General features: G+C 44.0%; 2 protein-coding genes across 2 annotated transcripts; both read left to right on the plus strand.

The window, feature by feature from the left end:
* Window positions 1–935: 935 nt before the first annotated feature.
* LOC143214143 (uncharacterized) lies at window positions 936–1,601 on the plus strand. The gene has a single exon (XM_076434824.1). The coding sequence runs from the start codon at window positions 936–938 to the stop codon at window positions 1,599–1,601; it is 666 nt and encodes a 221-aa protein (XP_076290939.1).
* A 7,749-nt stretch (window positions 1,602–9,350) lies between these two features.
* LOC143214144 (uncharacterized) lies at window positions 9,351–14,283 on the plus strand. The gene is made up of 5 exons (XM_076434825.1): window positions 9,351–9,989; window positions 10,032–10,734; window positions 10,796–11,697; window positions 11,759–11,956; window positions 12,034–14,283. The coding sequence occupies exons 1-5, from the start codon at window positions 9,351–9,353 to the stop codon at window positions 14,281–14,283; spliced, it is 4,692 nt and encodes a 1,563-aa protein (XP_076290940.1).
* Window positions 14,284–25,966: the final 11,683 nt, after the last annotated feature.

A 25,966-nucleotide genomic window follows, 5' to 3' on the forward strand; every position in this document is an offset into this window, starting at 1 on the left:
TCCACCGGCCAATCGTTGAACGATCTCTTATGCGTTGGCCCGAAACTCCAAACTGAGCTTTCTGCGATTTTGATTCGTTGGCGGTGTACAATAGTCATAGAGTCATAGCTCGTCGATCGCGAATCGGTGATCGATTCGGACACCGTCGTTGGCGGTCGGTCACCGCCGCCGCGATTTTCAAATGTTTTTTAGCAGTGCATCCGCACGACGAGCGATTCGTCCTTCTTCTGGTTCATACAGTCAACGTGGAAGCACGTGCATAAGCCTGGTTGTGACCCAAGTGTTAAATAAATTGTTATATATTAAATAGTGGAATTCATTTAGTTCTACGACACGTGGAAACGTCGACACGAACGACGAATTCATACGTGAGGGCAAAACGATCAAGTCCACAATTTTATACAGGCGGCAACACCGATACGTTTATACAGCGGATAGTGAGAAGATGTATCAGCGCAAATCAGGGACTATCAGCGCATACTGTGGCGTTTTCAACCAAACGAGCCCATAACCGAGTACCGTCTCTGCACCGTAACATACGGGACCGCTCCCGCCGCGTTCCAAGCGCAGCGCGTGCTGCATCAGCTCGTAGAAGATGAAGGAGCCGCGTTCCCTCTAGCCACTCCCATACTGCGCGATCAAGTCTACGTCGACGACTGTATATTTGGCGCCGACGACCGTCCACTCGCGACCGCGCTCGAGAGCAGTTAACCGCGATCCTCCGTAAAGGAGGATTTCGACTCCGGAAATGGGCCAGCAACTGTCCGTCACTTCTATCTGGAATCAACGCCGCCGATCACGGTTTAGGTTCCGATAAACCGTTTAGAGGAGACGAGCAGTTGAAGGTATTAGGAGTTTCCTGGAACCCTTCTTCGGACACGCTAAAATTCCGAGTAAACGAACTGCCTGAAGGTCGAGCAACAAAGCGCGGCGTAATGTCCATAATCGCCCGACTATTCGATCCGTTGGGATTGGTCTCGCCAGTCGTAGTTAACGCGAAGATTCTCCTGCAAAAAGTGTGGCTGGCCAAATGCGGATGGGACGAACCCTTGCCTATCGACTTGCAGCTTGAGTGGGAAAATATTATGCAGCGCGATTCCTTCCCCGCGGAGATTGATTCGCTCACGAAAGAGCATCGCGTCGCGAAATCCAGTTCGATCGTGTCACTGAACCCCTTTCTCGATAGCGAGGGAGTGCTCCGCGTCGGTGGCCGCCTCGGCAAATCCAACCTACCGGAGAAAACCAAGCACCCGGTGTTCCTGCATTCGCACCCTATCCTGACGCTAATCATCTCACACCACCATTTGCGAACATTGCACGGTGGATCGTCCTTAACATTAGCATTGTTGCGAGACGAATATTGGATATTGCAGGCGCGAACAACAGTTCGTGCAGTATTGCACCGTTGCGTAGCGCGCGCACGCGAAAACGCGCTCGTGCCGACGGAGCTCATGGGAGAATTGCCGGTCATTCGCACCACCCGTACCGCCCGCGCCTTTGTACATACCGGAGTAGACTACGACGGGCCCATACTCGTGCGCAACCCAGCTGGCCGCGGTCATCAATCGCACAAGGCCTACATCGCGTTATTGCATGCATGACCACCAAGGCGATGCATATAGAGCTGGTGCACGATTATGGGTTCGCTGCCTTCATGGCGGCGTTCCAGCGATTCCCTTCAAGACGGGGCCTTCCTGCACACATGTATTCCGACAACGGAACGACGTTCCAAGGGGCCGACCGGGAACTAACCACCACCCACCGACGGGCCGTGCGCGACCCTGAGTTCTTGAGCGTTTTAGCGACCGACGCCGTAGCGTGGAATTTCATCCCCCCCCCCCCGCTGCCCCCATTTCGGAGGTTTATAGGAAGCTGCAGTGCGCAGCGTCAAATATCACCTGAAGAGGTGCATCGGACGACACACGCTGACCGCCGAGGAGTTAACCACCACGCTTTGCCGGATCGAGGCGTGTCTAAACTCCCGTCCCATTGCCGCCGTGTCAGAGAACCTCGACGATTACGAGGCTTTGACACCCGGACATTTTTTAATCGGAGCTCCCCTAACCGCCGCACCGGAGCCGAGCGTGCTGGAGCTCAATGAGCATCGACTATCTCGCTGGCAACTCGTCCAAAGAATAACAGAGTTATTCTGGAGATCCTGGAGAACGAATTACCTAGACACCCTTCATCAACGCCCCCAATGGCGCAGCGCGCAGCGCCTCGCGAAAATCGGGCAAATAGTATTACTTCGCCGAGATCAACCCCCCCTCCCCCCCCCGGCAATGGGAGTTGGGTCGTATCATTGCCTGCCATCCGGGCGACGACGGCCTCATCCGCGTCGTGACCGTCCAAACCGGCCGAGCGTCATATACACGACCGCTCAACAAAATATTTTTTCTTCCGGTCGACCTCAATCAGGACGAGGAGCGCCAGTGCGTCAAGGCGGGCGGCGCTCCTAAGTAAATCGCGAACGGAGCTTGTCGGCTTTCATTAAGTTTAAGTTAGCTTTAAGATCGCGTGCGTTAGATTTAAGTAACAAGTGTATATAGCGTCATTCTTCCTGTATGTATATATATCGTAGTACGCGGATTAGGCCAGTCAAAATTTCGAAGACACCCTTCGAGGCGGGCGGAATGTTCGGGAATCCGCCACCGCGCGACCGCGTTAATTCAAAACGTAAATAACGATCAAACCAGCGAGCGTCCCCCCTCTCAGTTCTTTGAACCTCGTGTGTGCGAGCACGAAGGTGACGAACGGTGCCGATCGAACTAGTTCAATTTGAACCTCCAAGATCGCTGTTACCATGAAGCACATATTGTTGTCGAATCCTTCATTCGCGCCAAATTTAACGAGTTCGCGACCATTATTACATAGTTCACGCGCTACTCAATCCGACAGTGGCAGGGTTCGAAATTAACTAATAAATAGTGTTAGTGAACAACATTTGGCTTGAACCCTTCATTTTTCCGCCTATAACGCGATCTCCATCCGACCTGCACATAAGACCATTCGATCCTTCTCAACGAATCCAGAATCCGCTTACCAGCATCCTAAACACAAATAATGAATATGGAAACAAATTATAAAAATTTATTTATTTAAACAATTATTTTAACAATAAATTATTATTAAAATAACAATTCAAATAATTAATATAGAAACAAATTATAAAAATTTATTTACATAATCAATTATTTTAAATGATTGAAATGGTATTTCAAACAATAAATATAGAAAGAAATTATAAAAATTTATTTATTTATAAATTGTTTAAATAATAAATATTAGGTCGAACACAATATAGAATACAGAATGACAGAGAACTGAAATCCGGAACCGAAATCCTGAACCGAAATACATAATGTCGGTTCTCCAAAATCGTAACCGTAACCGATATAAGCCAGAACTGCCAGCCAGTACCTGTACCGATATTCTCGTAAAAGTTATAAGTGTTATAACATAACATCATTTCGGTTCTTAATAACTATTTCAATCAGAACCGAAAAATAACTGTTTAAACAGTTATTTTCATAACCGTTCCAATCCCTGTCTGTAGCGTAGATTTACCACTATTTTAATATACTATACGATTTGAACTTTTTTTGGAAACTAGAGCAATTAGTTTACTGCAGGATGTGAAAAGAAGTTTTTTAAAAAATTGCAATTGATCAGAATTGTAGAAAAAATACTAAAAGTTGCCTTTTACAACTTTTTAATGTGGGTCTATCTATACTTAAAATTTAAAAAATAGGTTTTATAGATTTGTGTCAATTAAACATATTCTGAAAATTTCAGGGTAACCCTAGTTATTCTTCTAAATTTTCTTAGAAAAAATTAGTTTTCAATTTGGTTTAATTAATAATAACTGTGCTTAAAAATATGAAAAAAATTGGAGACAGTATTGATGACAGTAAGTACTTCATCACATTAAATTAATTTCCAAGATGGTCGCTTTTAAGCTTCGATATAAAATCTGTGTTTCTTCGAAATCTTCCGGCTTTTTTATTTTTTACAACTAGCGTTTGCAAAAAAAGCTCGGGAAAAATTAAAATACTTCTATGAATATAATTTATATTATTAGAGATTTGTATATTAGTTACATATTTTATGTAAAACAATATAAATTGTATGTCCTAGTCTTGGCCAATGATGATGCGAACTTTCTTGACGACCTATATTCCACTGTGAGAAATGGAAGGAGGAAAGAACGACTCTGGAAAAGGAATTAGACATAGAACCAGGAACCATGCAAATAGAAGAACTGATGACAAAGATTATACAAAAGGATAAGTACTGGGAGAGCTTTTCCAAATTCTGCTCCTCTATACTTAGGTGTAAAGAGGAAGAAGAAAGGAGAAGACAGAAAGAGGAGGCTGAGGAAGAAAATGAAGATGATACTAACCTCTCTTTCCTAACTCTTTAATATAGGAAAACAAGGACAATAAACTACTGGAGGAAGGAAAGGAGAAACTGCAGGAAAAACCATAGAGGACAGGGAGGCGAGCGGATGTAAAGGAAAAGGGCGGATAAAAGAACTGGAAGCTGAGAATCAAGGACTGCGAATGGCTCTACGAGCGGACCCGGCCCGAAATCCAGCAGATGGAGACTGAATCCACCAATTCCAAGGATGTGCTCGATGTGCTCGAAAACTTCTTCCCATGGCGCCAACTGCAGTAACAGCCCCTTTAAAAGAAAAAGGAAAAATAAGAAGTATAGTAATACAACTAAATCCAATTATGACGAAATCTGTTAAACGGAACAGGTGCAGAACAGATATTGTATATTTACTTTAGGTTAGGTTTAATAAGCTCTCTCTAGCCGTTAGGTAAACATAAGACAATTTTTCTTCAGTTTAATAGATTTAATATAAGTCGTAAATAGTTTAGAAGAGATTCAAACCGAATAAAATTGAAAAGTTCCACACTTAAAAATAGTGACCTACTGTACCTACAGTGGTAACGGTGTATAACGTGGATCGTGGAACCAGGCGAAACTCTCCAAATCAAAGTAGAATAACATAATTAAAGACTCTTACAAGAAATAATGCAAGATTCTAGGCAATACTTCAAATAGAGTTCCCAGCAGAAGTCTGTAAACGCGGTGCGGAAATTTGACCAGAGGAAATGGCGAGGATATAGAAGTTTGAATTTGAATTGGATCACGAAATTTTGTATATAGATATATAGACAGTAAACGTAACAATAAATTCGACCGCTTGACGACACCCTATGCCGTGTCCTCTGAGCAAATAATAGAAGTACACGTGTACTGATGGAAACAAAGGCGAAATTTAAAATTGGGAATAACCAACAGTTTCCCCATAGCAATCTTTTGTACAAGGTAACGACAAGGCAGGATATAAACAACACAGACAAACAAGGTAACATCAAGGTGGCAGAGGACCAAGTGGGGACGATTGGCTTTCGAGGGGAGGGGGGTCAAGAGGTGTGCTCTGACCTTCCTCCCTCTCCGGGAATCAGTCGGCTTGGTCTTCTGCATAGGTAGAGTCGTGTTTGATAGGAGGTATCCAAGGTTCGGCCATTTTGGCGAAACAAGGAAAAATCCGTCGAAACAATCGATGTTAGCAGAATTAGCAGTTGAATTCTTGAAGACATTTTTTGTTTCTGTATTTAGGAGTTGTAGTGTATATAGTTCAGTGAGTTAGGTGATAATTTAGTTAGTTGGGTTAACTTTTAAAACAGTTCAGTGTGCATCGTCCTTCTCCTCGGTGTGGCCCTCGTGCTCGCCGGGGAAATCTGTGAAGTGGATAAGTAGGAATTATTGATAGATTAGATTAAAATACTTACCTTTTGTGCTGGTGAAATCGCGCTCAGTGTAGGAATTCCAAGAGTCGAGATTGTCCGCGAGCTTCTCGGGCGATTCTCGCTCGAAAGGTCCGTGGACTTTCTACATTAGAATAACGTGGTAATCTGTCCACGGACTTTCCTTGCGACTGTCGGAAGAAAAGTCTGTGGACCATAAAAATAGCGGAATAGAGAGGCGCCCTTCGGAGGGCGGGTTTCGAAGGGTCGGAGGAAACGATTTCCACAAAAAATTCCTAGAAAATTAAAAATTTTTGTTCGTCCAGGAACTTTCTTGACGACCATAGGTCGTCAGGTAAGTTCGTGGACTTTGCGGAAAAGTTACAATCTAATAAAATTCAGAAGATTCAGTAACAGCGTAACAGATTTAGATAGATTTTATCGAGAGTGTAAATATATACGTGCGTTATCACAGGATAGAAAGATTGCGCGAGAAATCCACGAACTTTTTATGCGAACCACGCACGATAAGTTCGTGGACTTTCCCATAGGTAAACTTACGGACTCTGTCCAGGGATTTTACGTGCGAGCCTCGGGCGAGAGGTGTGTACATTATATTGTAAGGCTAGAGAGAGCTAAAAGCGATATTATTTTCTGTGGTAAACAAAAGTGATTGATGAATTGAATAAAGAGGTACAAAATTTTCGAAAGGAGGCCAATGATGATGTAGGATCTGATCCAGTCTAAAGATGATGTAGGATCTGATCTAGGCTAAAGATGATGTAGGATCTGATCCAAGCTAAAGATGATGTAGGATCTTGTCCATGCTAAAGATGATGCAGGAGCACCGACGAGATATAGGAATAGACCTGACCACCGACGAGATACTATTAAAGACTGCCAGCCTTATGGGAGTTCGTGTCCCCCGAATATGTAGGTATTTCTTACGCCCTCTAGGATATATTCTGGCTCTATCCAGAGAAACAGAAGGCCATCGACGGCATTTTGTCGGTAAAGAAGACCACTGAGGAGATTCTCGTCGCGATGCATCGGCGAGAATGCGAATTATCACGATACCATATCGATTATTATTAAATGTTACATTCTCCGCCACATTGCAGACGATGTTTTGGCACTATTTTGGCACTATTTAGAACTTTTAGCGATGTGGTATATCAGATCACTGTAACTTTCACGTTATCCCTGCGCCCACTCGCGCCCACTTACTGGTCCCGCGGAATAACACAGGGGCTGGCAGTCTTTAATAGTATCTCGTCGGTGGTCAGGTATATTCCTATATCTCGTCTGTGGTAGGAGCTGATCCAGGCTAAGTACTAGACTAGGGGGCAGCACTATAATGGGCACGGTCAAAACCCGGGCGTGAGCACTCTCATATACTCTCTGGTCCTAGAGACATTCTTGGAAAGTACTGAATGGACGTAGGATATTTGGACGTGAACTGGAACTGAAACCAGACAGTATATGAGAGTGCTCACGCCCGGGTTTTGGCCGTGCCACTTTTGGCTGCCATCATCTCTTTTAGTCCGGACAAGAACCCGTCTCCACACTCAGTCCGGATAAGAACCCGTCTCCACACCACCGACGAGATATAGGAATAGACCTGACACCCAATGCATTTTGGTGTCCGTCGGTATTGGGTTGCTAGCACCCCATTTCCTATATCTCGTCTGTGCTAACACCTCGTTACCATTCAGTGTCAACACCCAAAGTTACCGATAAAACACAATTTTTGAGCATTTATTAGCACGAATAAAAAATTTTATACTCCATTCGCATTGCGTGTATTTAATATGATTCTGTTGTGTGAGAACTCTAAAATTACTGTGGAGTGAGAGGAGAGAACACGAGGAAATAGAGAATAAGAACACGTGCTCGTTTATGCTTGAGATATACGATGATTGCGATTTATTTTGGATGCTGATCGATAGACTCGTGTCGCAAGACTGACGACTCGACAAAGCACGCCCGAAACAAAGATCTAAGTGTGTATGTGTATGGCTGAAACAGAGTGTTATTAGAGTGTGTGTATACAAAGTGCGAAATGGAAACGTGTAAACAGTAGTCGTAGCCCTGTCAAGAACGTTCGAAAATATACCGGGTGATTGAAATTAAATAGATGTATCTGGAGTGTCTGATTTTGCCGCAACAGATTCTTAAATTGAAAAATTTTATTTTTTACGCCTTCCTAATGTGTTTGTTTTTAAAGTTTTCTTATTACATTTCGATATACAAAATTTTGTGAACAAAAATTTAAAGACACTCTAAAAGAGACGATAACTGTTTCAATATTGTACTATGCGATTTGAAATTTTTTGTGAAAGCTACTGCAATTGGTTTATTATAGGTTGTGAAAAGAAATTTTTTTCAGAAATTGCAATGGATCGGAATTGTTGAAAAAAAATAAATGTTGCATTTTCAACTTTTTTATGTGGGCCTATATTGAAAATTTAAAAAACACGTTCTGTAGAGCTGCGTGACTTAAACATATTTTGAAAATTTCGTCAAGATCGGTCGACGTTGCAATGAGCTACAAACGTTCAGGGGTTGTAAAAATTGCAGATTTTCACAATTTTCGGCCTCTAACTGCAATAAATCTAAGGATTCTTACATCTTTCAATGCCTGTCGTTCTTATTAGTATATTCGCTCTCTTTACGGCGAACGGGCAGAAGAGAGCCTCTTCGCGATTGCACGCATCCGATGATTTTCGGATGTATTGAAAACTCATAATCGGACAACGTTGCGTACTCTAGACTTGACAACGCTGTAGACATATCGTTCGCAGATATTTTTGCTACAGAAAGGCCATTCATTGGGTTTTATTATATTATCGTGCAAACCATAGGGCCTCCTGGTTACATTTGCTACGGGCCCCGCGCTGGATTAATCCGGCACTGGCTGTAGAAGTTTTACCAGTCGAACCCGATTCGTATTGATTCTAGTTTTCGAATTCACCGTTCTTAAAGCGTAGAGGACGCTAAAATCACTGGCATTTTAAGGTGTCGGTACTTCAGATTCCTATGGACACCAAGTCCTATAAGGTGTCAGGTCTATTCCTATATCTCGTCTATGCCCACACTCAGTCCGGACAAGAACCCGTCTCCACACTCAGTCCGGACAATAAACAGTTTATATTGTTTTATATAAAATATGTAACTAAGATTCATTTCTTTCACGAAATGAAGGAAATATCCTGTATTAAAATAACTGCAAAATATAATTATTTAATAAGGTCAAATAAAAGACAGGATTGCAGAAGTAGACACGTTGTACGGAATAACTAATTTTATTTTTTATTTAAACAAAAAAGATCGAACAATATTTAAGCTCTACTTCCAACAAACTAGAAAATGTATGTACAAGGTACTATTTACTTATTAGGACTTTTAGAAATTATATTTAGTTTGAAAGTCGGAATTTAACTATGGATTGGAAAATAAGAGTGTACAAGACCGAATTGAGTCGGAGACAAACATACATGGGACGTTTCTGACACGTGGACGATCAGCAAAGATGGCGGCGGAGACACTCTTGAACGAGCTCGAGACATCCATCAACACCATCTCCCGATGGTCGATAATTACAAAAAAAAGGGGAAAGCCAAGTTCTCCCTTGCAACAGCACGCGGCCGATTGGAGGACCTGAAGGACGTGTGGGCTCGCTGTAAAGCCCTGAACGCTGAAGTAGCAACGACCTCGGAGGATGATGACCGCACCGAGATCGACTACTTCGCGAATAAGGAGTTCGAAAAAGCGGAGGACGACTACTTCGAGGCCTGCGATTTCTTCCGGGAGGTCATGGACAACCTTTCAACCACGGGAGCCAGCCCAGCAGAGGAGCCACAAGGGACAGCCAAAAAAGGGGAGAAGCTTCCAACGGTGTGCGTCCCGTCATTCAACGGAGACTATAGCGAGTGGCCCAGCTTCCGAGACATGTTCCGGTCCATAGTGGCGCAACGCAGCGACCTGAGTGAGGTAACGAAACTGCATCACTTGCTCGGCTGCGTCAATGGTGAAGCCCTCGAGGCCATTCGCGGTATAGAGTTGACGAATAGGGGGTACGCGATCGCGTGGGAGACTTTAGTAGACCTCTACGAGAGCGAACGACGGCAGGTCACCATGCTCTTTCAAAAAATCTTAGAAATGCCGTACTTAACGACCGCCGCGGGGAAACCATTGCGTGATATTAGGGCATTGGTGCGACAGACCGTGAGGACGCTCACGACCCTCACGGGGAAAACCGAATTTTAGGACGGGTTTCTGCTGTCTTTCGTTCTTGAACATCTCGACCCTGACACCCGATGCGAGTGGAACGATGAGCTCGGAACGTCGAAAGAGTTCCCCACATACGCGAAACTCGACGCATTTCTCGAGTATCAAGCGATAACGCTCGAATACAATAGCGCGATCGCGAAAAGAACAACGAGCGATTCCGCTGCAAAAGGAGCCAATCGCGCCTGCTCCTCCGTCACGATCAATTCGACCGTGCACGCGGGACCAGCGGACGCGACTCCGAGAGGTCAAAGGGTCGAATCCGCGTGTCCACTCTGTCTACTGGGACATCCACTCCGAGATTGCCCGAAATTTGTAGGTCGGTCAGTAGCGCAACGTCGCGATATAGCCGTCAAATCAAACGTGTGTTTCAACTGTCTCGGATCAAATCATTCGATCACCGAGTGCGGGAGCCGCTACCGATGTAAAAAATGTCGCGCGCAGCACCACACGCTGCTACATGCTGAACCAGCGGGAGGTTCCAGGCCGACGATGCACAAGTCGCCTTCCGACCAAGATGCTATGCAAAGCAATCGCGCAACGCGCAACGTTTCGTGTAGCGGTGCCGTATTGCTCAAAACAGCCGGGATTCGCGTTTACGGCGAAGATGGACGAACCGCGACAGTAAGGGCCCTCATAGACGAAGGTTCACAGGTGACGCTGATAACTGAACAGCTCGGGAGTTTGCTGCACCTCCGTCGAGAGAACAGTAACATGATAATTTCGTCGGCGGGCGGCACCAGACTCGGAACTGAAACAGCACGCAGCGATTGTCTCATTCGCGCCCGAGCACGCCGAACAGCCGAAGATAGTCTCGCGCGGATACATCGTACCGAAATTAGTCGGACTGGCAAAACAACGGGTCGAGAACGCCGCGTTAACGCAATTTAAGGGACTTGTATTAGCGGACTCCGATCCGATGTCGTCACGCCGGATCGACGTTCTTATCGGCGCCGATGTCTGCAATTGTTTGTTCCGGAGAGGCGTCAAATTCAGCCAAGACCGAAGGCTAAAAGCGGAAAAAACAATCTTCGGATGGGTGCTCTCGGGGGCGATCGGGTCGCGAGGTGACGACGGGGTCACTCAAAGGACAGTAGGGTGCGTCACGACCATAGAGGCAACACCGAAGCCGCAGCTCGACGAGGACCTCCGGCGATTCTGGGAAATCGAGGAGATACCGTCGGTGCCCGTACTGTTTCCTCTGGAGGCCCTCTGCGAGGACCACTTCGCACGAACGTACTCGCGAACACCAGAGGGTCGCTTCGTCGTACACCTGCCATTTAAGCAGGATGCAATACCCGACGTCGGGGAGTCGCGAGTCATAGCCGCGAATCGATTCCGCTCGCTCGCGAAAAAGCTCCTCGGAAACGCCGAAATGAGTCGCGAATACTCCACCTTCATGCGGGAGTACGAAGAGCTGGGCCACATGCGCCGAGCACTGCAAATTCCACCGCGAACGGCACCGACGTACATTCCCCATCATCCGGTGTTTCGGGCTGACAGTCAGACGACACGCCTGCGCGTCGTTTTCGACGCGTCCTGCAGGACCGGTAATGGAAGATCGTTAAATGAATGCCTGCTGCCGGAACCGAAGCTGCAAGCGGACCTACCGACGATTCTGCTTCGGTGGCGGCAGCATCGCTACGTTTATACCGCCGATATAGCGAAAATGTATCTATCTCGATCAGCGCGACGTCGACTTCCAGCGGATTCTGTGGGCGCCTCAATCAGTCGGGGAGCCGATCGAATTCCAGTTGCTCACCGTCACCTACGGCATGAGTTGCGCGCCGTATCTCGCACTTCGTGTTCTGCGAGAATTAACAGATCGGGACGGAGCACAATTTCCGTTAGCCGCGCCGGTCCTTCGTCATAAAATGTATGTAGACGATGTACTTTTCGGCGAGGTGAGCATCGGGGCTTTAAAGGGAACGCGCAGAGAGGTAGTTGCACTCTTACAAGGGGGCTGATTCCGCCTTCGTAGTGGGCAGGTAACTCCCCCGAGCTCTTCGACGATATCGAAGAGGAAGATCACGGACTGTCGTGTACGCGGGAACTCGCGGAGGACGAGCGAGTAAAGATCTTGGGCATCGCGTGGAAGCCACGAGGCGACTCGTTCGATTTCCATGTCACGCCGCCCTCCGCGATTCCGACGACGAAACGCGCGATCCTGTCCGACATCGCGCGTCTCTACGATCCACTCGGGTGGGTCGCGCCGGTCATTGTTGCAGCAAAAGTCTTGCTGCAAGAGCTGTGGCGCGCCAATGTCGGCTGGGACGAAGAGCTCCCTGCACCGCTTCGCGAACGGTGGCTCGAAACGTATCGGGGCATTGCAAACCTTCGCGAAATCTCGCTGCCGCGGCGGACCGGCGTCGACTCGACAGCTCGCCGCGTGGAGTTGCACCGGTTCGCGGATGCATCAAATCACGCGTACGCCGCAGTAACGTACCCTCGCGTAACTCACGCCGACGGGAGTTCGATCGTCACGCTACTCGCCGGAAAATCACGGGTAGCGCCGTTAAAACCGCTCACCATTCCGCGACTCGAACTGTGCGCCGCAGTTCTACTCGCACGGTTAATCGAGCTGATTAGGAACGCGATCGGATCGACCGTGCATGCGACGTACTGTTGGACCGATTCCACCGTCGTGCTCGCATGGCTCCGCGACCATCCATCACGATGGCAGACGTTCGTGGGGAACCTGGCGCAAGAAATTCGCGGTCGGATTCCGGAGGCTGAGTGGCGGCACGTACCAACAGCGGACAATCCCGCGGATTGCGCATCGAGAGGCTTATCCGGGCATCAGCTGCTCATCTTCGCCCTGTGGTGGAACGGACCACGGTGGCTCACGGGGTCACCGGACATTTGGCCGCAGGGAACGCCACCCCCACCGGTCGATTCCCCTCTCGAAGAAAAGGGCCGCGTCACCCTAGCAACTACGCGAACACAATCTTGGGAGTTCCAATCGCGATTCTCGTCCTCGCGAAAACTCCTTCGGATAACTGCGATCCTCCTACGCTTCATCCGCCGTTGTCGCCGGCTCCCCCCAATTACCAACGTTCCTGGAAACGCGCTGGGAGCTGACGAGGTCTCGCTAGCTCGCGAGCATTGGCTCCGACAAGTACAGGCCGATCTATTCCGCGAAGAGTGGTCGTCCTTGTCGCGCAGCGAAGCAGTGCGAGCGTCGAGTTCGTTAAGCGCATTGAACCCATTTTTGGGGCCCGACAACATAATCCGCGTTGGGGGGGGGGGAGGGGGGCGACTAGAAAACGCGGTGCTACCCTTCTCGCGCCGCCACCCGAGTGCGCTTGGCGATCATCCGATCGTCAGGTTAATGGTAGAAAATGCCCACCAGCGCACCTTACACGGTGGAACCCAGTTGACGCTATGCACGCTGCGTAGGGAATATTGGGTGTTACGAGCTAGAAGCCTCGTTCGCGCTATGATCCACCGGTGCGTGCGCTGCGTGTACGAGCGAGCGGAAGTACCGACGCAGCTCATGGGCCAGCTGCCCACCCCGCGGTCGATCAAGACGTTTGACCACACCGGAGTCGATTACGCGGGACCATTGAGCATCCGCGCCTCAGCCGGACGAGTTATTGCAACGCGAAAGGCATATATAGCCGTCTTCGTTTTCCTCGCGACACGAGCAATCCACCTCGAGCTTGTCGCGGACCTTACCACGGAGGCATTTTTTCGTGCTTTTGCGCGATTCGTATCCCGTCGCGGTATGCCGTCCACCGTGTATTCGGATAACGGCACGACATTCGTCGGTGCGGACAGGGAGCTCGCGCGCTCGTATCGCGCCGCGATTCGCGACCCCGACGCGAGAAACAGTTTAGCAGGTGACGGCGTCAGCTGGAAGTTCATTCCATCCAACGCTCCTCATTTCGGCGGACTCTGGGAAGCCGGAGTACGCTCCGTAAAATTTCATCTCCGCAGAGTAATTGGCGAGCACAAGCTCACGTTCGAGGAGTTCGCGACGCTTCTGTGTCGTGTCAAGGCGTGCCTCAATTTACGGCCGACAAGCGAGCGATCCGCTTGCCCCGCGCGTCCTGCGTCTACACGGTGCGTGCCCGATGCGACCGTTATGGTTTTAAATGTTTGTCGCCGAGGACACAGCAAGAAACGCGAACCAAATTTAGACCATTTGATGACAAACAAAAAATCCTCGCGTTGTTTTCCTTATCGCCAGCGCAAGTCGTCGTGGTCGAAAAGCAAACGAGCATCATAGCGAGCGCATTTATTCGAACCTCTGTACATCCGTGATAGTCTCAATAAACGTGCGTAGATTCGGAGCAAGTTATTTCTTCGTATCCCTACCTCCGATGTTCCACCGAACACGAACGGCAAAACACGAAAGTCTCGATCGCGAACAAAGAGAAAGGCGAAACAAAACAATTAATCGAAAATAAAAAAATAATTTATTATCACAAATTAATATCATTTATTACACACCCCCACACACACACCCACACACACACACACACACACACACTCAAAAAACAAATATTATAATACATAGACAAATATAATAATCCAAATAATATAAAACAAATAAATAATTATTATAATACATAACAACTATTAATATGGATGCAATAACAATTAACTAGGTGGAAGCCGATGAAGGAAGCCTGCCTTTTGGCAAACAGCGATGACAGCGATGATTCTGCACATAGGAAAATGCATTTAATTTATTATTCAAATCTGAAGTTTTTTTTACTCTATTTAAATAAGTATTGTAATCTACTTAAACCTATTTAAAAAATAATACAGATTATTTACATGTTCAAAAAATTATATTTGTTGAAACAATTTAATTTACCTAGAAAATTCTGTTTATAAAAGGATGTTTATACGAAAACTTTTATCTGAGCAAAAATATACTTTGTTTAGACAATTTTTCTTGCAAGATTCTGTTAAAAAAAGATGTTAATTAATAAAAAATATTTGTTTCAAACTTGATTTGTTTCAAAACGATTGTTGCAAAATTTAACATATTTAAAAACTGTACTTGCTTAAATAGATTGTATAGTTAGAAAAATTGAATGTATGAAATATTTGATTACACTGTCCAACAAATTTCAACTTTTTAAAAGTATTTCGATTCCCACTATGCGATTCTTATAGAGTTTTCCGCGCTGATTCCAAATCTGGTTTTAATTTTTTTCCTATACGTCCAGTTTTTGAGAAAATGGAGTTTTAAAAAAAGACATATTTTTAACTTTAAACAAATATTGCGATGTTATTATAAAAGATATTGAATTGTTCTTTACAGCAAAAGATATCACCGTATTCGGGAAAGTCTACAGAATCTTTTGCTGTAAAGAACCATTCGATATCTTTTATAATAACATCGCAATATTTGTTTAAAGTTGAAAAATATGTCTTTTTTTAAAACTCCATTTTCTCAAAAACTGGACGTATAGGAAAAAAATTAAAACCAGATTCGGAATCAGCGCGGAAAATTCTACAAGAATCGCATAGTGGGAATCGAAATACTTTTTGGCTGTTGGACAGTGTTATCTAATACATTTAAATAAAAAACATATTTGATTGAATTGTAAATGATTAATTCAACTTCCATTAGCGGATCTTGATCATCTCCATCGTTGACTCAGCTTCTCCCGACTCGTGTTTCAGCTACTCGGTCCACCGAAACGCGAGCTCGGAGAAGCGTGGAAAAATTGGCGACGATGGTCTGTATCTAATTCAAAGATCCTTTCGGATCCTTCAAGATCCTTTTGACCAGCTCGAGGCTTGAATGAACACGTTCCGAGGCCCGAGGGTCGGGCCCCCTAGACCGGAGCCCAGAACACAATAGCAGTACAATAAACACGGCCGGGGGATAAACTCGGCCAAGCCGCCCGCGCCTGAGGCACCGATGATGGGCAAAAATATTGAATTAGATACTTTTTCCGAGATATCTTCACGAGTGAAAGCAGTAAGCAGTGACCGAATTCTATCGAGTTTAGACTTTTCTTAATCGGAAGAACGCCACGAACTGGCTCGTGGCACTTTCGCAAGGATATCACGGAAAAATAAACAAGTTCAGGATTCACTTGTCAGGGGTTTCATGCCGAGCTACCTGGCTGGCCGGGTTTATTGCACCACTCGGCCTGGGCGACCGAGGCACCGATGATAGGCAAAAATATTGAATTAGTTACTTTTTCCAAGATATCTTCACGACTCGTGAAGCCAGGTAGCTCGGCATGAAACCCCTGACAAGTGAATCCTGAACTTGTATATTTTTCCGTGATGCCCTCACAAAAGTGCCACGAGACAGTTCGTGGCGTTCTTCCGATTAAGAAAAGTCTAAACTCGATAGAATTCGGCCAGTACTTACTGCTTTTACTCGTGAAGATATCTTGGAAAAAGTATCCAATTAAATATTTTTGCCTATCATCGGGGCCTCGGGTGCCTAGGCCAAGGGCCTCGGAACGTGTTCATTCAAGCCTCGACCTGGTCAAAAGGATCTTGAAGGATCCGAAAAGATCTTTGAATTAGATACAGAAACTAGTTACAAATGTATCCGTAGCTTCGGATCCTTCTGCTTCGGATACAAAAGTATCTAATTAAACGTCGGATACAAGTTACTTTTGTATGTATATCTTCGAGAGTAACTAATTAAAAATTTTGTATCTATTATTCGTGATCCGAAATTTGTATCTAATTACATATTTTGCCCAATTCTGTTTAGAAGGCATATCTTAAATTTTCATTATAGGCACAGATAAAAAAGTTAAAAATCGTAACCTGTACATTTATCTTCGAAATTCCAAGCAATAGTAATTTTTAAAAAAATTTCTTATACATTATCTATTAAAGTGACTTTTCTAACATCTTAAAAAAAATCCATTTTTCGTAAATCCATACCAATATGTCCACCATGGAGATAGACGAAAGGTCAAAGAGTCATTGCACACGGTGTGCGAGTTGATAGGAAAACCCCAAGATGAATTGCTGCAGCTCTCAACTGACCGTGGAGGTCTGCAAAGTATATGTATAACACATCATTCCTATTGAGGCATAGAAAGATGTCCGAGTCATTCTTGGTGGCACCGACAGTAAAGTAATAAAGAACCATTCTTGACACAGTGCGCTGGTAAAGGACGATTTCATTCTATTCAAACCGATGCACAATGGGCCCAAACGCCAATCTAGCTGATAAAAAGTCGTATTTTCAATCACATACTATTACTTACTTTTTTATTTGTTTCCATTCTTAAATCCTTGTAGATCTTTAAATTATATTCTGTTTTGCTCTGAAGACTTTTTATATAGGGTAATATTTACGCAAAAGTCTATAGTCGCTGCGGCCTTTAAGAGTCCCCCAGAACGGTCAGTGCTTTTGCTACTGGTAAACGTTAATATTTGTAGGTTTTGTAGAAGAAAGTACGTACTTTCATTCTGTAATTACAGAATTTGCAAAAGTTAATGAATTTTCCAAATACCCGTGTTCAAAGGTAGACAACTTTTTACTTCATGCATTTCAGTTTTTCGAATGTAAGTAACCAAATTTACGCGTATTCGTCGAATTTCCTATTTGATTTCGTAATGTAGACTCTGTTCTTTAATTCTTGTAAAAATCAGCTGCCAGAATTTGCCAGAAATTGTTTAATGTAACTTTAAAGTTTGTGAACAGTTTGCGATCACTCATAAAGAGGGTTTAAGATTTTTGTGCTTCATAGTACTGACTGAGAGGAGTAAAAAATGTTTAATCAATGTAGGTCATAAAATTAATACTTCTAGTGTAAAACGGAATTTTATGTTTTCTTGTGACAGCACATAAACGAATAGGATAGCTGTATAAGATTTAAAAGACTGATACCTTATAGTACTTACTTAATTGTATCTGATATAAAGAATGTTTTGTGAAAGATTTTATTTAATATTCTGAAAGTTGACAGGATTAGAGTAAAAATTGCACGAGTAAATATGACAAGCATTGATAACTGTGTGTCCATGCGGCGATAGACGAACACTCAGTAATCGATGAAAACTCTGAACAGGATTCTGGTTATTATAAATGTTTTTAGAATCCAAGACTTTCGGTTTTCTGTGCAAGTCAAGTAACTGGTGATTACCTGTCTATCATAAAATAAGGACCGCGATCGGCGCGACCGCGGGGCCTCGGCTGCAGCCGGGCAGTCTCAATCATGGTTGGGAAGTATAGACCTAGGTCGTAAAGTTTTTCCCGTAACAAACACGAATTTTTGGGAAAAATGGCTATATGTCCCTGTCCAGAGATCGTCAGTATCTCTCCTATAGTGTAGGAGTGTATTCAGTGCATGGATGTGTGTACAAAACTAATCAAGTGAGTATGTTTGTAAATATATATGAGGTTTTTATTTTAGTGTTCGTTTCAGTTCATTTTGTGACTAAAAACGCTAGTAACTTTAATTTCCGCGGAAATGCTCCTTCTCTCTAAAATTACATTAATGTAAATGACTAAAAAAAGTTTAAAAACATTTTTTTGTGGTCCAAATTACCATAAATTTAAAGATTGAAGTCTCCCGGTTACAACGACTCCATACAAGTTGCAATAGGAAGCTGCGTTTGATCACTATGATTTTTTATCAGCTAGACTGGCATTTGGGCCCACTGTGCGATGAGGGTTTCGGGGTTTTTACCTCTTCATTAAAAAGGTATCGATGGCCAAGAGTGGTTACTAATATTGTTCTCGAGGTATAAATAGGGTCATTTAGTCGTATATAGTCTGCTGGTAAAAATACCAACTCGAGGCCAGTGGTATAGACAACGGCTCATAATAGCGGTCCGCTCGACTCGTCTCTACCTGAAACGGGGGGTACGTATTTTATTTATCGATATAAGTCCCCAACACGGGTCTGCCGAGGGTCATTTATATGCCAGGGATACTATTCTTTGAGTTTTTCTGAACGCCGAGAGGTGTAAACATATTTTTATGGAACTTTCACCAACATATCGTGGCATTTTTCTTGAGATTTACATAATGGTAGCACTTTGAATATTGAATATCGATTTTCTTGGCTTGTTTCATGTTTAGCGAGCTAAAAAAAATAAGACATTTTTTTCTATAACTCTGATTCAGCGACGATATCGGCACATCCACTGAAGGTGTACGTCAAATTTGAAGTCAATCGGTCGACTAGACTCTAGTCACTAGAGTTTGATATATCATGTCAGACATGTAAAAAACTTTGTTTCGAGAAAAACGCGTGTTTAAAGTTTCTCATACCCGTTATATGAGAATGGCATACTTACGACAAGTCTGCTAACCCAGGTCCATACAATGATCCTTCCTCGTGTTCAAAAAGTCCTGTTTACTTTTAGAAAATGCAAAAAATAAAAAATCAATTTTTTTAGTGGTGTAGACTAGAATACCCACTTAATAATAACTGTAGCTAACAATATGAAAAAATCGAAGATAGTGTTGATGACAACACCTCATTATTAAATGTTACGTCCCGGGTCGGAAATGGTCCGACAGAATGAAGCGGGCCGGGCGAGGACGTAACCGAGTAATTTATTAAGACGATCTTAGATCCACGTGGCACGTAACGTCCACGTCTGATCAGGGACCCGATACCGGTGTCTGTTGTTGAAACCGCGTAGAAATAACACACGACGCGGTGGTAGTGACGGTTCCCAGTGGTCGAAGTGTCACTATGTGGGTGTGTGCAACTCGTCCGAACGCGTGGGTTTGCTTGCTTCGTAACTGGAAGTTTGATCGAAGGGAATTAGTGTTCTCTCGGTACCGAGCACCCTCTGGGCTCAGACGTACACGATTGAAACACCAATTTAGGGTTAGAGGAACAAATATAGGGAGTCTGAGGAATATGAGGAATAGATCGAATTCGAACAACCCGATGAAACACCACACGCACACACACTTTCGCGATCACTACAACCGGTCACTGGGAACGACACTTTAGTAATACCACATTAGGGTGAGGATTCTACGGACGACGTAACGCTCGTAGCGCGGATCTTCTATGCAGATTTTTTCCAACGGAGGGAGACTCGGAACGATCCGAAGCGGTATCAATCTCCACGGGGGAGGAGGCACGGAATCGGACCGTTCGCGATGGCCGTTTCTTCGCGTCGCGGAGGGGTTTCGACGCGTTCCGCGTTCACTTCTTCGCGTCGCGGGGATGTTCCGGTGCTCCGATTGTCCACTATCGTAATCTTACGAGAGAAAGGGGTGTCACGGATAACCCTGGGTCGCTTGGCCATTCCCAAATATGGGTTATAGGCGGTGCCCTCGCCTTCGGAGCGGAGCTGTCGCACCAATTTACCGATTTGGTAGCTTCTACCGGCGCGGCGGGGCATGGAAGATATCGAGGAGCAGGATGTTGCTGAATAAAGCTGCGAATAATAGATTTAGACAGACAAAGTATAATGAACCAGAATAGATACACAGCAATAATTTACGAGCAACTCGTACAAAACAAAATAGCACAGAATAATAATCATAAATTTATAATGATAGTGCGAGCGAGCTCGTACAAAACAAAATAGCACAGAATAATAGTAATGGTTTACGAGTAAACTCGTATAAAGAAAATGGCACAGAATAATAATTATAAATTTATAATGATAGTGCGAGCGAGCTCGTACAAAACAAAATAGCACAGAATAATAGTAATGGTTTACGAGTAAACTCGTATAAACAAAATAGCACAGAATAATAATTATAAATTTATGATAATATAGTCTACGAGCAAGCTCGAATAACAGTTTAGAACAAAATAATATGTAAATATAATGAAATAGCAGAAATGGTAAGGAGCAATACGACCTGAGTATCGTGAACGATCTGAAATAGAAGAAGTCCGAAGACGCGAGAAAAGACTGAACTGAACTGAACCGAAAGCGCAAGAGAGACTGGATAGTAAGAATTCCGAAACTGGAAGAGATCCGAACTAGAAGAGAACTGAACATACAAGTCGGTACCCTTACTCCGCCGCGGTAATTAGCACCGCGTCACGCTGGTACCTGCGCCACCTTCTTTAGCTGCTGATAAAACAATAAACGACATGTAATCCAGTGGTATTGTTTAAAATACTATATACGTTTATACTAAATGCTTATATTTCGATAAAACAAGCCAGAATTCCCCCACACGCCAGGTGCAAGACTATATTCCATTATGCATAATTATTGTTAAATGGCAAAAAAAAAGAAAATCCTGAAACATGTATCCCCTATTTTGGATCAAAGATCACGCACCCAAGTTTACATTAAAATTAACTAACAATAATAAAAATCAAATTTTTAATATATTGTTTAAACAGAAAACTTTTGTTAAAATTTTCTTGCGCGACTACATTGCCCATTGAAAAACACACAATTTAAAAAAAAATTCAAATTTTTTCGACCTCTGGTTTCCGAGATATCTCAAAAAGTATGCTTTTAACCCCCATCTTTGAGGGCTGTTTTCACCCCTTCAAAGTGGATGGTTGCCGATAAAAAAATACGTGTCCAATATTTTTCAAAGAACTATAAACTCCCAAAGTTTTATCAAAATCCGAATTTCGCATCTGAATATGTTCCCTTGTCAGTAGAAGAGTGAACTATGTAAACTGATATGTTGCGTCCACAAAACTTTAATTTGCAAATATCTCGAAAATTACTGAATAGTTTCCCCTATAATGGAGTATATTCGTAATCAGGGGAACGAGATCTGTAACTCTGTAAAGTCTCAACTAACGCGAAGGCTTCGCATTCTCCTTGTGTAAATTGTCACTTTTCATGACTGCAATAGGATTCTCGTATTCACGGCATTGAATATTGGCTGTAAGTCGTGAAACATCGTAGCCCTCCGTAAATACGGGAATCCTGCTACTGTGTGTCGTGTGACGTAGCAGCTGAAAGGGCGTGGTCACGCGGCGAGTACGGGACCGTCAGAGGTGGGGGTAGGCGGCGAGTACGGACCGTCAGAGGTGGGGGTAGGCGGCGCTAGCTGGAGACCCCTCTTGCCTCTGTGCCCCCCGGGGATCTTCTTGTCAGCTCTCAGCAATACAACTGTACTCGCGGTTGCCATGCCGGCGTTCGCTTGTACCGGTGGCTATCGCGTCTTTTCCAACGCCCTACGTTCGCGCTCGCGGGGATATGTATACAGGGTGTCCCAAAACCCCTTCGACTCCGGGAAATGGGAGGTTCCTTAGGTCATTTGAAGCAACATTTTTCTCTGCACCAATGGCAGCCGGGGCTTTGTTTAGGAGTTATTAACGAAAAACACGGACCAATCAGAGCCAATAAGGAACCTCCCATTTCCCGGAGTCGAAGGGGTTTTGGGACACCCTGTATATATATATTAGGGTGGTCCATATTTTTTGACCAACGAATTAAATGCACCGCACCCCCCAGAATTGTTCCTTTAGGTGAGAAAAAAATTTGTGCAAAGTTTGAGATCGATCGAAAAAAAGGATCACGTGCCGCAAAGCAACTGAAAATTTTGAAAATTGTGAAATTCACCTCAACTATGGAACATGGCACATCGTTGGATTTGTCTTTTTTTCTGAATAGGAATATGGAAAAATTATATGACTTCCTTTAAATAATAATAACAATGACCTTGAAATTTCAAAAATATGATTTCCAAAAAATTTTTTATTTTGCCATTATATTTACCTTATTGAACAATGCAAATTTCTCCTCTGACATTTTTTCGTACAATCACAAATAACAAAGATATTTAAACATTTCCATGTATTACATTTTATTTATACCTGTACTGAAACAAGACTTTAAGAAGCCTAAAGTGACAGTTTAGCTACATTGGCATTGAACAATAAACAAAATCAACTTGTACTTTGCATTACGAAGTACTTTTGTCAACTGTTAAGTAAAATTATGAAGTAAAACTATTTCTGCTACCACAATTTTTTGTCAACTGGCTTTGGTTTGCAAAATATGAGCTACAAACGACTTTCGTAAGGCAGAAGCCAGGTACAGTTCCGTACCTGGGTACCCTCGATGCCGTCCATTAACATAAAACGCTATAAAACATTTCACCGGGCTTAGCACCCCTTAAATGAGGGTAGCGAGGGTCAGCGGACCCGTTTACAACTCTCCGTACTGAACACTGGACCCACGACGGTCAGGTACGAGGGACGTTTAGTACACGTGCGTCGTGCACCCTCCAGGACAATTTCCCGTTAGTCTACCCCTGTTTTCCTGACACAAGGGCGAGCCAATCAGAGACGCTACATCGCTTCGCGACACGAGGGGCACTCTCCAAGGTCCGCGCTCCTTCACGACTATTAGGCCCTTTCCGGACCCAGACAAAATTGTATAAAAGCCCGTCCGAAAACGGATCATCAGTCATAGCTGATTTAACCACCGAACAGTGCACAGAAGTCCAATGGAGAGTAGAAATCACGGAAAACTGTTCTTATTAGAACATGACGAAAGTCAAATTGTAGGCGCTAAGTTGCCATCGATAGGGCAAGTTTTAAGAGTTTTGTTTTACAATTTACGGAAAGTGAAATTGAACCTTCGATCTAGCTCATATCTTGTTGTGAAAGAAGTGGAAGTGTTGTGGGAGAAGGCAAAAATTCCATTCAGGCGAAGCCATCACAGCATCGAGAAATTGGAGTCCTTATACCAGAAGTGGAGGCTGTTACAAAAGAGTTCTACACGACGATCGCAGCTACAAGATAACAAGGAACAACAGTTTCTTGATCAATTAGATGATCTTTTCGATATCGCACATGTTGATGCTTTAGAAATGATCACGATCGATGAAGATAAACAATTTCTTCTGAACCAAAAAAAAAAGGACGACCAGGATCGATGATTGGAGGAGATCGAGTTCTTTACGCAAAAGAACAGAGACAAGCGCTTCGTCAAGCAAAAGAAGAAGCACGTCGAGTTAAAACGCAAGCAACTATGCAAGATACGTTTATCCAGAAATTATTTGTTTTAAAGTAAAATTGTCGAAATCTATTTCTCTATACTCATATTATTCACATTTTTTTACAATCAGAAGAAACAATCAACTTTGCATCAATTGCATCACCCGACGACGACGAAGAAAATCGGCAATGTACTGAGGATGAGGATGAGGATCTTGCGTTGGAGTCCAATGCGAGCGATTGCGATGCAACAGAACCTGGTCCGAGCAAACCTAAACGAAAACGCGGTTCAAAACAGGTTATTACGCTAAAGGTTATGTCAACACTTGATGCATGTAAAGTTAGTGACCGCGATGCTGCCCGTATAATTGTAGCAATTTCTCAAGCTCTTGGTCACGACATTAATGATTTGACCATAAGTCGATCATCGATTCGTCGTTATCGAACAGAATTGCGCAAGAAACACAGTCAAATGCTACGTGCAGCTTTTTCCCAACATGAAATTGATGCAGTTACTGTACATTGGGATGGTAAAATGTTACCTGCTCTAGTCGGCAAAGAAAAGGTGAAAAGGTTACCTGTCCTTATAACTTGCAGAGGGCGTGAACACTGACTTGGAGTTCGGATAATCCCGACCTCTACTGGAAGAGATAAAGCTCTTGCTGTCCATGATCTACTCAAGGAGTGGGACATATGCGACAAAGTGCAAGCACTTTCATGTGATACGACAGCATCTAATATGGGTCACTTGCAAGGTGCGTGTGTAATTTTAGAGCACGTATTCGGACGGTACTTGCTATATCTTCCGTGTAGACACCATATGTACGAAATAGTTTTAAGAGCGGTTTTTGAGAAAAAGATGTCCCAGTCTACGGGTCCAAACGTGCCAATTTTTAAACGCTTTCAGCAAGCGTGGCCCAATATAAATAAATTAAACTTCCACTGTGGGGTAGAAGATCGATTTGTCAATCAAAAATTAGAAAATATACCACAGCTAATAAATTTTGCGAAACAGACTCTGGAAATGCATCATGCACGGGAAGACTATCGCGAATTTATTGAACTTGTGCTAGTATTTTTAGATAATACTTCAGAGTACCGTTTTCGAGCTCCCGGAGCTTTCCATCATGCTCGGTGGATGGCGAAGGGCATTTATTGTATAAAAATATTTTTGTTTCGCGAAGAATTCGAATTAAGCGAAGAGGAGACAAATGGAATTCGCGATATACAGGGTGTCCCAAAATTCGTGAAAATCCCGAAAGGGGGTGGTTCCTGAGACCATTCTAAGAGACATTTTCCTTTGCACCAAAGTCAACTGCGGCTTTATTTAGGAGTTATTAACGAAAAACACGGACCAATCAGAGCGCGCCCTGGCCCGGCGCGCCAAGCCGCGCCGGCAAGCGAGTGTCGCGGTACGCCGTGACATCGCATCGTGACGGCGCTGCGGCCCAGGGCGCGCTCTGATTGGTCCGTGTTTTTCGTTAATAACTCCTAAACAAAGCCGCAGTTGACTTTGGTGCAAAGGAAAATTGTCTCTTAGAATGGTCTCAGGAACCACCCTCTTTCGGGATTTCCACGAATTTTGGGACACCCTGTATGTTTATTTATTGCAAATTTATATTTAAAAGCATGGGTAGAAGCTCTTCTCCCGACGAAGGCTCCGCAGCAGGACTTTACTTTTATTAAATCCTTATATAAATATAAGAAAATAGATAAAGACATTAGTCATGTAGCGTTAGAAAAATTTTTGAGACACTTGTGGAATTTGACACCAGAAAATGCTGCGTTATCGTTCTTCGATAATGACATTTCCATAGAAACAAAGAAACGAATGGTGGAGGCGTTAAATACCACTAATAGTGGCGGCGGTGATTATTATAAAAAGTTTGTCCTCCTACCAAGTAATGTAACCGACCATATGGAGAAGGATATTTCATATTTTATAACAGACGAAAGTCGGAAGTTTTTTAGTAGATTCGGCATATCGGCAGAATTTTTAGAAAAAGATCCTATAGTTTGGCCAGATGAACCATCTTATAAAATAGGTTTAGATATCGTTAAAGCTTTACC

This window comes from Lasioglossum baleicum, chromosome 12 (genome assembly GCF_051020765.1).
Source record: "Lasioglossum baleicum chromosome 12, iyLasBale1, whole genome shotgun sequence".
In the NCBI taxonomy this organism is placed as follows: Eukaryota; Metazoa; Arthropoda; class Insecta; order Hymenoptera; family Halictidae; genus Lasioglossum; species Lasioglossum baleicum.

What these genes read in the sequence shown, in the direction of transcription:
- LOC143214144 (XM_076434825.1), top strand. Translation starts at nt 9,351, where the DNA reads ATGGTCGATAATTACAAAAAAAAGGGGAAAGCCAAGTTCTCCCTTGCA. An exon ending in GGGCATTGGTGCGACAGACC is followed by an intron (nt 9,990 to 10,031) that starts GTGAGGACGCTC and finishes ACCGAATTTTAG; the next exon opens with GACGGGTTTCTGCTGTCTTT. An exon ending in ACGATGTACTTTTCGGCGAG is followed by an intron (nt 11,957 to 12,033) that starts GTGAGCATCGGG and finishes CCGCCTTCGTAG; the next exon opens with TGGGCAGGTAACTCCCCCGA.
- LOC143214143 (XM_076434824.1), top strand. Translation starts at nt 936, where the DNA reads ATGTCCATAATCGCCCGACTATTCGATCCGTTGGGATTGGTCTCGCCA.